This window comes from Ruditapes philippinarum, unplaced genomic scaffold (assembly GCF_026571515.1).
Source record: "Ruditapes philippinarum isolate M1 unplaced genomic scaffold, ASM2657151v2 ctg401_1_1_1_1, whole genome shotgun sequence".
Lineage (NCBI taxonomy): Eukaryota > Metazoa > Mollusca > Bivalvia > Venerida > Veneridae > Ruditapes > Ruditapes philippinarum.
Genome location: NW_026858681.1, coordinates 197475 through 212646, shown reverse-complemented (window position 1 = coordinate 212646; position 15172 = coordinate 197475). Strand labels below are relative to the sequence as shown.

The following is a 15172-nucleotide window of genomic DNA, read 5'->3' as shown; positions in this document are numbered from 1 at the left end:
TTTTTTTAAGAAATATCAATGGTTTGTAATAACAAAAGCCAGTTTTGAAAGTGTCATTTTGCAGTTTAATCAACAACAACAACATCATCAACAACAACAGCAACAACAAAAACCCAGCAAACAACAAAATCAACAGTAACAAAAACAAAAGAAATTGAAATCAGTTCTTTTTTCGACATAGTTTAGAATGTTATTGGTTGAGACTTAAAAATCGACATATATGTAATATCAGTTTATAAAAGTTGTCTGTATTGCAGTCGCAATATCAGCCATATTGCTTGCCTGATAATCAAATGGTGAATAAGTTAATAATCCATCATTGCATGGTCGTGTGGATCGCTACGAAAATTATTGGAATATCTTATTATTTTTTTTAAAAAATGCTACCATATCTTACTGAATAATTTAAGAATTTATTTAGTACTTTACACTCATGTCTCCAGATAAAGTAGTAAAGTGTTAGGATTAATATATCAGATACTCTATGACTGATATTTGACAGTAAACGTGTAAAGAGATTTTATCAAAATATAGAAAACCAAACATTTCTCAGAGAATTATAAACTGTACATTATAATGTTTAAGAATAAGTAGATGTTTTATGTTGTAAATGTCGATGAAAAGTGATTAAACCCGCTTCAAAAAATACGGTACTATTTTTGCAATAAGTCTTTACTCCTCAACTAGAACAAACAGAAAATACATATTTACAAAGATGAAAGAATATACATTGTTTCTCTTTGCTTTCATTTTTCAGAGTGAATTGCGCACTGTGGCGTGATTTTTCTATACATCGGAAAGATCTAGTACCCGAAATGAATTTGGAATAAAAGCTATTGAAAACTCTTGTCCATCAAATATTTTATAAATAAAATTCATTTAGCATATTTTTTGCAGGTTTTTATTTTTGTAAATGAAGAGTATGTTATTTTTACATTTTCCTTTTTATTGAATACGTTTTCCAAATAATGCCCTGATTTTTAGGAAGAACTGTATTGTAAACATTATGTACTTCTAAGTTCATTGCCATTTTCCAAAAATGAGTTAACATGTGCATTAAAACATTAAAAATCAGTTACTTCAACCACTGTGAAGATATCTATACATGTGTTTATTTCAAATTGGGACACAACATTTAAGACCCAGATTTAAAATAAAGAATAAACGTAGAAAAAAAACAAACAGTACAAAAATATATAAAAAGATAAAAATAATAAATTTTAAAGAAAAAAAAAAGAAGAAAAATATAACGTAAAGTCCTATTAGATCCTATTTCATTTATAAACCATAAACAAGATCTTTGCGTCTTTTTCAGAGTGTAATACAATCAACTAATCGGGTCTTTTGTTTAAAGCAGTCTATTGATATTTAAAGCAGTCTAGATGATATTTCCAATATATATTATCTCAACTGTTAATCAAAGCACGAACTCCAAATACAGAAAGATCAGTTTAATATGGACACTTCATATAAAATTACAATTACAAAGTTTAGATCTTATACGGCCTTTTGTTTTGTGCAAATCTGCAACTCTGAAATGTCGTTCATTTTATTTGCAATTCATTCAAGTTATAATATGACGATTGACTCCTTTATATATTGTAAATTAGATAATAAGTTTATTATTCGGCACCTTTTCAATGGTTATTCATTATTGTAACCAACGTTCGGTCTCCCCACACACGCACACACACCTTTTAAACAAGTGGTATATCGGACTAGGTTATGGAATCGGATTGTTATTCTTTTAAAAGATACATTAACATTTATGTTAAAATTAAGTTATACTTTTATATTGGATATTACAAAATGTAAGTTCTGTTTACTATTTACATTATTTTTAAAACAAAATATTTTTAATATTTTGTAATATTTATTTTAGGAATTTATAATGCACAATGGTTTGGTCTTAGAGAATTTCATCATTTTTGAGCTTTGGTGACTTGTTCAAACATTAAAATGTTGAACTAAAATGAATCACTTTCAGCCAATTCCTCATAGTATTGATCCATAATATGCACTTGAATGCAAATTAGATTACGAAAAATACTGCGGTATAAAGTTATCATGAACTATAATTTTTCTAACATGGGAATATATGTCTGTCACTTCCGGTTTTAAACTTTTATTACAAACAAACTTTATCTAAAGTCAATATATGATAAACAATGCAAAATACAGTCCGACCCTAGTTATTCGACAACCCTTTATTCGAATACCCGGCATTATCCGAAGTAGATCGGCGGTCCCGTAGTTATCTCTAAATTATAATTAGTTGAATAACACCAATTGAAATAGTTTACGCAATTTTGGTTATAATACTTTTTTGTTTCAATAAGTTTAATTTTCGACACCTAATTAAATGAAAAAACCACCGAAAATAATTGTTGTTCGGCTCTGATAATTGCGTCAATTACCGACAGTATAGAAGTTTGTCCATCATTAAGAAAAGTTTGCATGTTCTGTGAAACGCTTCTAAAATTCCCTGGATAGGCTTTAATAAAGGCTAATTAATTGATTGTGCTTTTATGTTCGACATTTATCTACTGTATTTATAAAAGATATAATATTGTTTTTGCTTTTCACCGTTTTTTTTTTCGATTTTTTTAATGTTCTTTTTTAATGTTCTTTTTATTTATTTATTCTACTCCGATCATGTCGTTATGAAAAAGTTTCTTTTGCCGTTATGATTATTTATGCGATCCATGGATGTGCAATTAAATATGATTTAATAATTCATCTTTCATACAAATAAAGCAACGACGTTATAACTTATAACATGCAATTTTGAAACTTTTATCAAGAAAGATTACAACGCTTGCTCGTATTCATTTTTTTTTACAAAATGGCGGAGCATCTTTATAAAGTGAACACTTGAGAACAAATGTAGAGACATGGTTAAAATCCTTGTTTAAAGACACTTGTAAAATAACATATGCATTTTCGACTTCCATATAATTTTGAAAAGTGCCGTACGGCTAGACAATACAGTGCGTCCTGGCTAGTCGTACGTGACTCACGTACGACTAGAACTTTTGGCTAGCCGTACGGGCCCGTACGGCTAGCCACTTCCTTAAATATAAATACCGACGTATTATTCGAAATGCATTATCCGAATACCTTCAATTTTTGAAGTTAAAGTTCGGTCCCATTTATACAATTATGACAAAATTTCACACCTATTATTCGAAGCCAGACTAATTGCCTCTGATCCACTCGCTTACCGTCAAAACTTGTGAAAAATGTCTAACAACCATGCGTGTGTTTAGACAATTGGATAATTACGCCTGTTTTAAGATTAACGATAATTACAGAAAATAACTTGTATGCGAGTGATTTCTCTTTTAACTTTTGAACAGAACAGAACATATCTTTTATTTTCACCCAAGCATTTTTCAATACAATATGGGGGCATAACACAATTTTTATATAACAGAGAATGCATAGTTCCGGTACGAACAAAAGAAGTATATAATCATTTAACACAGTACATTGCCAATGAGGAAAACACACACACACACAAAAAAAAACTTTACTAAATTAGAAAAATAAATACAAACTATGGAATGATATATCGAGCAGGGGTTTGTTAACATTAGATCGATATACACCATTAATTTATTATTCTACGTGTAACTACATTTGAAGAAAAAAATAAAATAAAATAAGGAGGTTGTCTATTGTAATAATTTGAACAGGTATACAACACAATACGCACTTGTATGTATGTGGACACTAAATATAAAACTACAATTACAAAGTTTAGATTATATACAAATAATTTAGCCATTGAAACTGGACGATATAACAATACTGACCGACAACAACGATACTGTACTCAATGTAATATGAATATGATTGAAGATCCTTATCATTTTTTACTTGTTTGTCCTAAATACAGACAGTTACGAATCAAAACTTTCACCCCGTATTTTTGCAGATGGCCATCTATTCAAAAGTTCACTACTTTAATGTCAACAGATTCTATAAGATCAATTTACAAATTAGGTCGATTTTTATATTTGGCTTTCAGAGAAAGACAATGATACCATTAAGAAACTAGACTTAAAAATGTTTGTTAAATCTAAATTGTTAAACTTTTGTTCTTCTGGTAAAGTTTGTATGCACCACTATACATGTTTATATTTGTATGGCTATAAATATTGTTTGTATTTAATGCCAATAAAATATTCTGTTCTGTTCTGTATGTATGTTTAGCACGACATTAGGTAAAAAACAACAACATAAGCACAAACATGTAGTAAATCTGCACGTGAAAGTCGTGCATAACAGTTATCTACAACTGAAAGGAATGTCATTCATAGATTTATAATGTATTACTACGTGCATTGGGGAAATTCGAAATAAGAATCAATGGGACTATGTTGGATAAGATTTTGTCAGTAAGATGTGGGTAATGGCAATTTATAAATTTACATATAGATAATATGTACTTATATTTCTAACAATAACAGACATCTGTTTTATGAAAAAATAACTTCATTTGTGAATAGAAAATTATATACAAAGAAAATGTTGAGAAAATAAAAATAAACACGCAATTTAAAGGAAACAAACAGTTTAACAAGTGAGAAATATAAGATGAAATCTTGTATTACTGATGGAGGCATTAGGATTATTGGAAAGTTTTTGTAATAGAATTAATGAATTTCACGAGGCTCCTTAAAACATGTATGTTATTTGACCCTAATAGTGATTTCAGCGAAAGTTCGCGTTCGTTTATTAAATTTGCGTTTTGGAAAAAATGCTCTCTTTGTCTCCCGAAAAAACTACAATGTAACAAGTAATGCTGCTCGGTGCCAGTTTGATTGTCGCTACACAATGTGCAAAGTCTTTCATTATAAGGAGTACCATCGTATCTCCCAACTTCTACTGGAAGTTTATGATTTGATGTTCTAAATTTGAATAAAGAAATATAATCCGATTGCTCTAAAATTTTAAAATATTCTTCATACTTATGATCTTCTTTAAAACTTTTATAATTTAACCCTTTATTTGACTGTTGAAGCTGCGCGTACCAAGACTGTTTATATTGATCTATTAGTATTTGTTTGATAAGTTTATGTATATGCAAGTGATTTATTTGGGTCTGGTTTTGCCAAAGATCAGGGCGGCCAACGGAATTAAGAATGTCTCGTATCTTAGAGGTCCATTTAAACTCATGATTAGGGAAACTGGTCATGTATTTGTAAAGTTGAAACGATATTTTGTTTTCTTTCCCCTTAATGAGACGATTCCAAAATGAGATCATCCTAGTTTTAATTATGATAGATATTGGATACCTTCCAAGTTCGCCCATTAGCATGTATAGGGGGGTCGATTTACGAGATTTGGTTATTTTACGTAGAAATTCATTATGAACTTTTTCTAATATATCTAAATTTTCAAATCCAAATATTTCCGATCCATATGTCAGAATAGGTAAAACAGTGTGGTCAAATAGTTTAATAATAAGATCTAGCGGTAAGTCTGAGTTATTTGATTTAGTAAATAGTAAATACATTGCCTTAGTTGCTTGTTGGACTACGTGCTTTCTAGCTTTAAGGAAGGAACCATTGCTAGAGAATGTCACACCTAAGTAATGGTAAGAGTCGGATATCTCAATATTTCATCTCCTAGGTTAAATCTAAAATTCCCAGTTTGTCGAGCACCAAAAATTACTATTTTTGTTTTGTTTATGTTCACCTTTAAATGCCAATTTTTACAGTAATCATTAAAATTGTTCAAGCAAATTTGGAGGTTTTCTGCAGTGTTCGATAACAGAATAGTGTCGTCTGCATAGAGAAGAACAAGCTTGGATTTTTGCTTTGAAAAATGACGCGATTAAATAAATCTTAAATGTGTATCGACTGTCCAATATCTTTATTGACATTAAATTAAGGTACGTTAGAATAATTGTCAAGTGAATTCAATGAACACTATCTTGCATTTTTTCCTTTGTTAAAATGTATCACCATTTACATTTTTAACTTATATCTACTATTATTGTTTTGTTTAGTCTTCACGAAGGCAGGTCTAAATTTGCACGTGTTTTACATGACCGGGTCTATCTGACAAGACTTGAAATGTGCACGTGCATAAGAAATACCCCATAGTGGACTTTCTATTGCTAAACAGGTACATCCGAAAAATATAGACCTGTCACTAATATTAGAAGAGGTGTGTAATATTTGCTATTTTCACACTTTTCAACGCCCCCTCCCCCAAAACAAACGTTTTAAAGAGTTTCCCCATGTGGTACCTCATTTTTATTATCGCTTACAATTACATGCCTTTTCCGAACAAAGTAAAACTGAAATTGATAAATAACTTAAATTTCAAATGTTATCAAAAAGATAAAACTTTCCTGATTACCACTATAACAATTCAAGGCCATAAGCTTCAAGTTATAACATCAAAATATATAGACAAATATTCAGTTACTGTCGTCACATTAAATTAAATATTATAAAAGTTCAACTTTCACGGTTTACGAAAAATTTCTACCCGCCGAATTCTTTTTTGTCCGCTATTTTATCGCCATAAGCAGCCACACCATCACTTTTGAATGATATGGTATTCATAAATAGAGCGTGATTGTTATAAACTAGTTATACTTATTCAATGTAAACGGACGACAATGCAATACTTTGAAAAAGTCCGTTGTATTAACTTTGATATAACGGTTTACATTTTGTGAAAATGCATAATGTCAAAATAATAACTGCATAATACATAGCGTAATAAGCTTGTTACACTGTTTATCAGATTTTATAATCTTTGTTATCGTGTACTTACAAAATCAACTATTGTTTGTCCAAGCAATATTGTTACGCTGTTTAAACTACATTGTATGCTGCAAAAATAATACCCGAACGTATATTTAAACTATTTTGTGGATTAAGTCCAAGTTGGTGTATTGTTAACACGTAGTTTAATTATTTTATTACAGGAACACTTTAAAAAACAAATATAAGGGTGATAATTAGTTTAGTTATCTGCCCTTAAATTGTGCTTAATTCAACAATAGCAACGTCTTTTTCTGGTTTTCATTTAGCTGATTTCATAACGAGTGAATATAAAAAAAAGATGAAGAACAGTTTATGTTTCTTCCTTACTTTAACCGATGCCAATTTTCTTAAAATTTGGCATACTTTTAAAGAACATTCAGTCTCCAATTTTAACACAAAATGAGTTATGAGATTCATGAAATTGTGTTTTGTTACCAAGAATAAAATGATAAATATAAACGATTGTCAGACTTAGGTACATAATATTAGTAAACTGCACTTCAAACGACCTGGTTAAACAAAATACACATTCAAGGGCAGATAACTGGATAACGTAACTCTTAATTTGCTTTTCAGATAAATTATTTCTGTTATCATACTCTAAGATCATGATAAGTTTCAATAAACTTCATAATGCAGTTTTTTCTGACTCTATTTCTATATGCGACTGTTGCATACACCTTAAACAAATATATAAACTGAATAAAATAATGTATTGTGCACTGTTCAATAGAACGATTGTTTACTTATGAAGAATTTAGCTTATCAAAAATGTCAGGGGTATAAATGTTTGTGAGTGATATATATTTTTATTGCAGTTTTTATTGTCTGTATCTGTAAGATTTGAAAGGGTCTGATTCGTCATAATGCTAGATCTCTTCGATTTAACAAAACAAGATTTAAAATTTAAGTCATAAACATAATTTCTTTTACCATAAACAAAAAATGGTGTACACATTTATTGTTGGCTAATTAAACTTTTGGCACTTTCCTTGTTTGCTCTTTATGTCAAAACAAACGTTAAAAGACATAAAGATCTCAACACACGGTAGGATTTTGAAGTACAATACCAATTAAAACTTAAATGTATCAGCATATCTTAATGTGTGAATGCTACTATTTCTTGAATTTATACAGCTTTATACTAGATTTTCAGGATAGGTCATGTTCTGTCTCTTAATTCTTGTTGTAAATAACTCCCACAATTCCAGGGGATATATTTTCCAATTATTCCCTGGTAATATGTCTAATGAATGTAGTTCAACAACAATAAGGGCTTAAATCTAAACATACTCGTAGTACTATGATAGGATGAAAAGGATGCTGAAAAATATGGAGGACCACAAGTTGTGTCAAGTTCGAATCCCAAATTACTCAGAAAATAATTATGTTACGGTATTGAACTGTTCACTTATTAGGGGAGGTAGCGGCCGGAGAGATCAGCCATAGGTGCGATACCATATTCCGAGACTCCCGAGTTCGAGTCTCGGTCAGGCCGCACATTATTTTCACTTTGTGACAATTTCGGACTACTTTTGTTTTTAAAGGGAGGTGTTTCCATTATGTCTCATAAAGAAAGAAAGTTTTCACCGTGAGACCAAAAAATACAGAACCGCTTGCCTCAATATCAATTTTCTTAACTGGTAAATACCAACAGTTATAACATTTATACATATTCAAGTTATAATAGTGAGTTTTCTATAATGGATCCATTTTGCGGGAAATGTTTTAGAGGGAATCCTGATGATTCATACAATGTAGAATTACGGTCTGAATGCAAGTGTTGTATTGCTAAATAGATTTAATCTGTGTTATACAACAACATCCTACGGTCTGTTGAGACCTTAAACCATCGTCGGTTATCCATGGAATAAGTTCTAATATAGTATCATGTTTGTACGGAAAATATTCCGTGGGTAACCGTCGATGGAGATTATGCCGTAATTACGAAATATATACTTTTAATTACTACCGACTTTTAGTTTGAAATGTGGAAGAAAACCGAGAACATCTCCTTGTTGAAGGACTCTAACCTTATACCACCGCAATGTGAGTTTGGCGTGTGTGCGTGTCATCCGCCATACAATATTATGCGTAATCTTTTGTAAAATGGAATGCATTAATTCATTAATTCATGATTTGCATGATTCGCAAACTTTCACAATGTTTACAAAGTATTGCATCCCTCGGCTATTTATAACAATTTTGACATTAAATATTGAATAAAATAAGATTTTTGAATGATTAAATAACCATGATGAAATCAATACTTTCTTATAAATATCACTATTGTTGATATGGGAGTCTCTAATCGTAAAGGTATATAATGCAGACTGAGTTTCATTCAGAACGGAACAAGTACATTGTACACACTCATAATGGTGACGTTGCATTTTTAAAATGGCTTTGCCTTGCTGTATATTCGGAAATTGACGGGATACTGAAGGAAAAAGGAGCTGTTAACAGTGTATTCCTTGTACATACGTGCAGAATGGCTTTGCTATAATAATATAATGAAAATGATGGAAATTAAGCTTGTTTAAAAAAGCACATGGTTCATTTCACTACCTGGTATCATGCAGTTATCAGAAGAAGAGATGAACATTCTTGTTATGAATATTTATTTCTCCAAGGTCATAACCATCTAAAATATCAGCCTTACTACAAATCATAGCCCTTATCAAGATTTAAGTCTAGAAATGTTATTGGGAGTACTTTAAACTATACGAAATAATCGATTTTGCTCATATTTGACTGGGACAAAGCGATAAATTTTGACTTTAAAACTTTTAAAGTTAGGAACGTTTATAAAAGTAAGTTTGCGGTATTAATATCATCTTTATTATTAATCTGTTTCAAAATCTTTTAATGATGTAAATGATATATTTATTTTGAATATTACTTTGTTAAATTGTGGCAGATACAATAAACAAAAGTGATAATGATATCGTAAATACTTGTGCAGAATATGTTCTTACGAACTTTAAAACTGACAAATCTGTCTCATTACTTTTAATCTAGTCCTTCGATTTTCAGAAATGTAGATAACACAGATAAGCAGCTCCATTGAAATATCAGTCATGCCCATCAAAATATTTTGTAGCAAATAAAACTTAATGGATGTACATTTGATCATTTTATATTATACATCATTTGGAAGTTTAAACTTTTATCTATTGCTTGATGTTAAAATATTGATAACTTTCCTTGCCTTTCACAAACAAGCAGTTTTTTGTCACATGAACATGTAACAAATATTGATAAGTAGTTCTCTTTAAACATTGATGTATCACTTTTAAAAATTGGAACTGTAAATGTTCTTACCTGCAGCCATAGAAAAAATGCATAAGCTTTCAGAAAATGTATTATTTTACTGATTTTGATATCTGGTTAATAAATTTTAAGTTAAGCAAGCACGCGTGTATTTTCAGTTGCCTTTCTCTGTTATTTATGCATTTGCTATTTTCCCGATTTTCCCTTTTTAAAAATATACCATAGCGAAACATATTCGACTTAATTCATTTGTGCTCTCTAGATGCATTTAAAAGCGATCATTTCTCTGAAAACAGTTTCTTTGTAAATTTTAGGAAAATATATTGGATATTAATATTGTCTTACAATTATTTTAGATATCTAAATAACGTATCACATTTTTCAGTTATTCTTGTCAAATATGAACGAAGTCGAAACAAGTTCTCATCTTGTGGTTGCTGCTTTCGACTTTGGGACGACATTCAGTGGTTATGCTTTCTCATTTCGTAGCAAACCTTTAGAGATATACACCAACAATGCTTGGAATGATGGTACCTATCTTTCTTTGAAAACACCTACAAGCTTATTGCTAGACACTGAAGAGAAATTCCATTCCTTTGGATATGAAGCAGAAAATAAATACAAAAAGCTTGTTGAAGAAGACGAGCACCATAGTTGGTTGTTTTTCAGACGTTTCAAAATGTTATTGCACCAGAATAAGGTAATGATGTACTGATATTTTCTAAAAGTTTTGTTAAAATCTCCTGAATTCTTCTGTACATTAAAGTTTAAGTAATTTATCCTTTAATCTTAAATCTCTTTAAAATCAGATTATCGTTTTCAATACGTACCTTTACACTACCTACCTAGCGAAAGGTACATTATGCGTCAGTAAGGATATGATTTTTACAGTATCGACTTATTTTGTTTTTATAATTTTATTTAAAAAAGATAATGAATAATAACCATGTCTGGAAGTTATTCGTAAAAAAACATTTTATAGAAGTTTTCACTCTGGAACATTTTATTTGCTATAATAAAACATTTTAACTAAATAATTCGAAATATGATGAACTGCATTTAATAAAAGGCAGTTAACATACATGCATTTAGCTATTTGAATCTCTCTTCAGAAACTAAGCAGACTAACGACTGTCAAAGACATTACAGGAAAGCGACGCATGTATGCCATTGACATTTTCTCATTGTCAATACGTTATCTGCGGGACCATTTTTTTTCGGAACTTCAAAAGAAATGTCCTGACATCGAAGTGACTGATATACAATATGTTATAACCATTCCCGCGATCTGGGATGACAACGGTAAACAGTTCATGAGAATGGCAGCGTTGCAGGTATTTAACTTGTCTGCGGTTGTTATGTTTCTAAAGTGGGGCCTCCGTGGCCGAGTGGTTAAAGTCGTTGACTTGAGATCACAGGTCCCTCACCACTGTAGGTTCGATTCTCACTCGGGTCGAAATCTTTCATGTGAGGAAGCCATCCAGCTGGCTTACGGAAGGTCGGTGGTTCTATCCAGGTGCCCGCTCGTGCCTGAAATAATGCCCGGAGGGGCACCTGGGGTCTTCCTCCACCAATAAAGCTGGAAAAAAATCGACGAAAAATCTCGGCGGGACGCTCTAGGATGACCCGACTTGAGTGTACGGTCGCCCATATGGGCTTTCCGGCGGCGACCTTAAATAAACGCATCAAAAAAAAAAAAAAAAAATATGTTTCTAAACTCAAAATTACACCACATTCATGTATAAATGTTGAATGCTGCTGACGCCGCTGCTAGTAGGAATGGACGGTCGCTAGCAATAACCACTTTCGTCAATGGACATCGTCAAAGCTAAGTCATTTGAAATTATAGTTTAAACAGACCTTTTTGGATTTAGTGTAAATACTTGATACTTTTATATATGTTTCCGATATTTCTTTACAGGCAGATATTGATAACGATAAGCTGATACTTGCTTTAGAGCCAGAAGCTGCATCTATCTGTTGTCAAAAGATATCAGTTGATTTAAAAGACAAGACAATTTTGTCTGGTTTGCAGTACATCGTGATAGACCTAGGAGGTAAGCGATAACAAATGCTGATCTGTTTGAGACGGATTTTATTCTAGAGCATGCATAAAACCAATTTTATTTGTACATAAAGTATGGTGAATGATATAATTTTAAAGAACATATATTAAAACAATTATTTAGTTGACAAAATAAGCTGTACTTTAAAATAATTCAGTGTTCATTCCCTGTTAAAGGTGGCACCGTGGATATAACGGCTCATCGAATAAACGACAATGGAACGTTAACCGAATTGTACAAAGCAAGTGGAGGTCCATGGGGTGGAATATACGTCGACAACAACTTTCTGAACTTTTTAGATGATTTATTCGGAGAGCAAGTTATGAGTTGTTTTAAAGAAACCAATCTTGAAGACTACTGGGACATGCTGCGAGCATTCGAAACCAGCAAGAGGGAAGTAAAATATACCGATTGTCATGAACAAGAGCAAACTAACATTACTATAAGAATTCCCTCAACTTTAAGGGAAATTTCTAAAGAAGAAAACGGCAAAGTCTTGGAGGAATTGATAAGCTCTTCATCTTTCTCGTCGGACATAAAAATAAAAAAAGATAAAATTAGAGTTGGAGTAGAATTAGTAAGGAAGTGGTTTGAAGGATCTGTTAATGATATCATACATCATATTGAAGATCTACTAAAAGCACCGGAAGTATGTCAAGTAACCACTTTGATCTTAGTAGGTGGTATGGCTGACAGTCCATACGTACAAGAAAAGATTAGATTTGCATTTTCATCAAAGCGTTTGATCATACCAGAAAATCCTGGTTTGGCAGTACTAAAGGGAGCAGTTGTTTTCGGACATGATCCTATGTCTATATCTGTAAGAGTTATGAGGTATTCTTATGGTATAGAAATGTTCAAACGGTTCAAACGCGCGAAACACGAATCGTCATTAAATTAGAAGTTGAAGGGAAAGCATATGTTGATAACGTGTTTCATGTGTTTGTTAGAGCAGGCGACACGGTACAAGTTGGTCAGGAACTTACGCATTTCTCTTCTCCAGTTAACAAGGAATCCTCTTTGTATCCGATCTACCGCTCTGTTAGCAGTGATCCTAAATATACGACAGAATCCGACTGTGAAAGGATTGGCTTGCTGACACTGAAACATGTTGGAAAAGCTGATTTGGAAAGCAAAAAGTTTAAATTAATTATGATATTTGGAAATACGGAGCTTATTGTAAAAGCTGAAGAAATGGATACCGTAGAGAAAAGTTCCTCGACGTTCAATTGTCTAATAAAGTAAACTAATAACTCCTTAAAGACTATTGAACACACTATGTTATTGTATCTAGACCATTATTCCAACATATGTCTTATTTTATAACCTTAGCCGTGAGAAAAAGTTCTGGAAGGGATCTCGCCTTTTCCACATCTTGATAGTTTGTGTGTGTGTTTGTCATTCATATTTATTACTCATTTTTAAATACAATTCTGTGTATTTATCAAGAAGAAATATTTGAACAGTGTTTGCATGATAGATAAATACATGTGTAAAAGTTTACACCATTTTCTAAGGTATTTTGTATATTTTCACGATTTAAAAACCTGTTTTATATACATGAACACACTCAAAAGTCAATTTAAATTAAATTCTTCCCAGAATGTGTCGGTCTACGTTTATTATGGATGTTTGATAAACCTGCCAATGATTGCCAGAAAGTATGTTAATGGAGACATTAATTTCTTGTATTTGATCTTCACTCAAATGTTTTTGTTTGCATTGTTCTATGGGATCTCAGTTTCAAAGCAACAATCCAATTTCCATAAACATTTTGAAAATGTAAATGGTTTTAAAAGTACAGTATTTCAAAGTAAACAAAGAAAATAATTTACACGCTGCAAAAGGCACTAACATTCTTTGGTTATGTTTTAAGTCGCACCAACATAGTATAGGTCATATAGTCATTTCTAGCTTTACTGATTGATAAAGACCTCAGGTGTTCTGTCGTTTATTATTTCAGGCACGCAAGAGCACCTCAGTAGAACCATCGACGTTCCTTTATTTAGGTTCTTTACATGAAATAATTCTAAGCCCCTTGTCGGGTACACCGCCGTGAGGGACAAGCAGCTTAAAGTCAAAGACCTTAAAGTAGTATTAAATACATATGTTAACATATTTTTGCCGTCATCAATTTGTGATCATAAATTACCATTTTCAACGGAAAACCCCACGGTATCACTAAAATTCGTATACAAATTTTAACATTCAAATGAAGACAGTAATTGGCTCGTGTATGCGCTACGTCACAGTGTTATAATTGCTAGCCGGAACAAAGCAAATATGGGAGTTTCTTGTGCAAACGCATTTTAACCGTTTTAACTTCACGGTGCACTAGGCCTGGCGTTCAAAAAAAAGTTATCATCTCATAAATTGTTTTTCATTTGTATGAAATCATCCGTTACAATGCGGAAATATACCGTTAGGAATGCTACTTAAAGTCATGTTTGTTGATTTAATATTGATGTATGGATGGTATAAAGGCGTAGTTTCTTATGTAAAAATAAATTGTACTTCCGATTTCGCCACAATCAGGTTGCAGATATTTATGCTTATAAAATTCATTCTGGTTGTCTGGAAACCAAAATAAGATCTGAAGTCAATATGAAACCAAAGTTGCTATTTAGGTAAAAGCTTAATCAATTATGCTATTGTATCACAAAAGTTGTTCCCCTTTGTTAGAAATGCCATTGTACATGTGATGGTAAAGGCGGTACCCCTTTGTGTTCCTTCACATGTTTTCTTGTCTGTATTGTTACTTGTTTTTGGATGTTTACATGTTTTGTGATGTCTGTCTTGTTGGATTGTCGTTGACGGTAGGTATTTTCTCTCCCCCCTTCTTCCATTTTTAACCCCCCCACCTTTTCACCCGTACATCCCTTTTCCCTTTAATTCCCTTATGGGCCTGTTTTTGTTTATATTATTTCACATTACATGTCCCGCTCCTTTCGCCCTTGTGTCCACTCCAGGTACTTGTTTAGTGCCTTGAAATTCTTATTCCTTTAAGGCGCATGTATCGAATTGGAAAAAGACGACCACGCA

At 31.9% G+C, this 15172-nt stretch overlaps 1 protein-coding gene across 1 annotated transcript; it reads left to right on the top strand.

The window, feature by feature from the left end:
* The first annotated feature begins 1628 nt into the window (after nucleotides 1-1628).
* LOC132753941 (heat shock 70 kDa protein 12A-like) lies at nucleotides 1629-13375 on the top strand. Its single transcript, XM_060744507.1, has 6 exons — nucleotides 1629-1811; nucleotides 10450-10764; nucleotides 11177-11398; nucleotides 11986-12121; nucleotides 12307-12964; nucleotides 13081-13375. The coding sequence occupies exons 2-6, from the start codon at nucleotides 10465-10467 to the stop codon at nucleotides 13373-13375; spliced, it is 1611 nt and encodes a 536-aa protein (XP_060600490.1). The 5' UTR covers nucleotides 1629-1811; nucleotides 10450-10464.
* Nucleotides 13376-15172: the final 1797 nt, after the last annotated feature.

Excerpts from the sequence above, each read along its gene's own strand:
- LOC132753941 (XM_060744507.1), top strand. The coding sequence starts at position 10,465 with ATGAACGAAGTCGAAACAAGTTCTCATCTTGTGGTTGCTGCTTTCGAC. Across the intron at positions 12,122-12,306 it reads CATCGTGATAGACCTAGGAG|GTGGCACCGTGGATATAACG; the intron begins GTAAGCGATAAC and ends TCCCTGTTAAAG. Across the intron at positions 12,965-13,080 it reads ATATCTGTAAGAGTTATGAG|AGCAGGCGACACGGTACAAG; the intron begins GTATTCTTATGG and ends TGTGTTTGTTAG.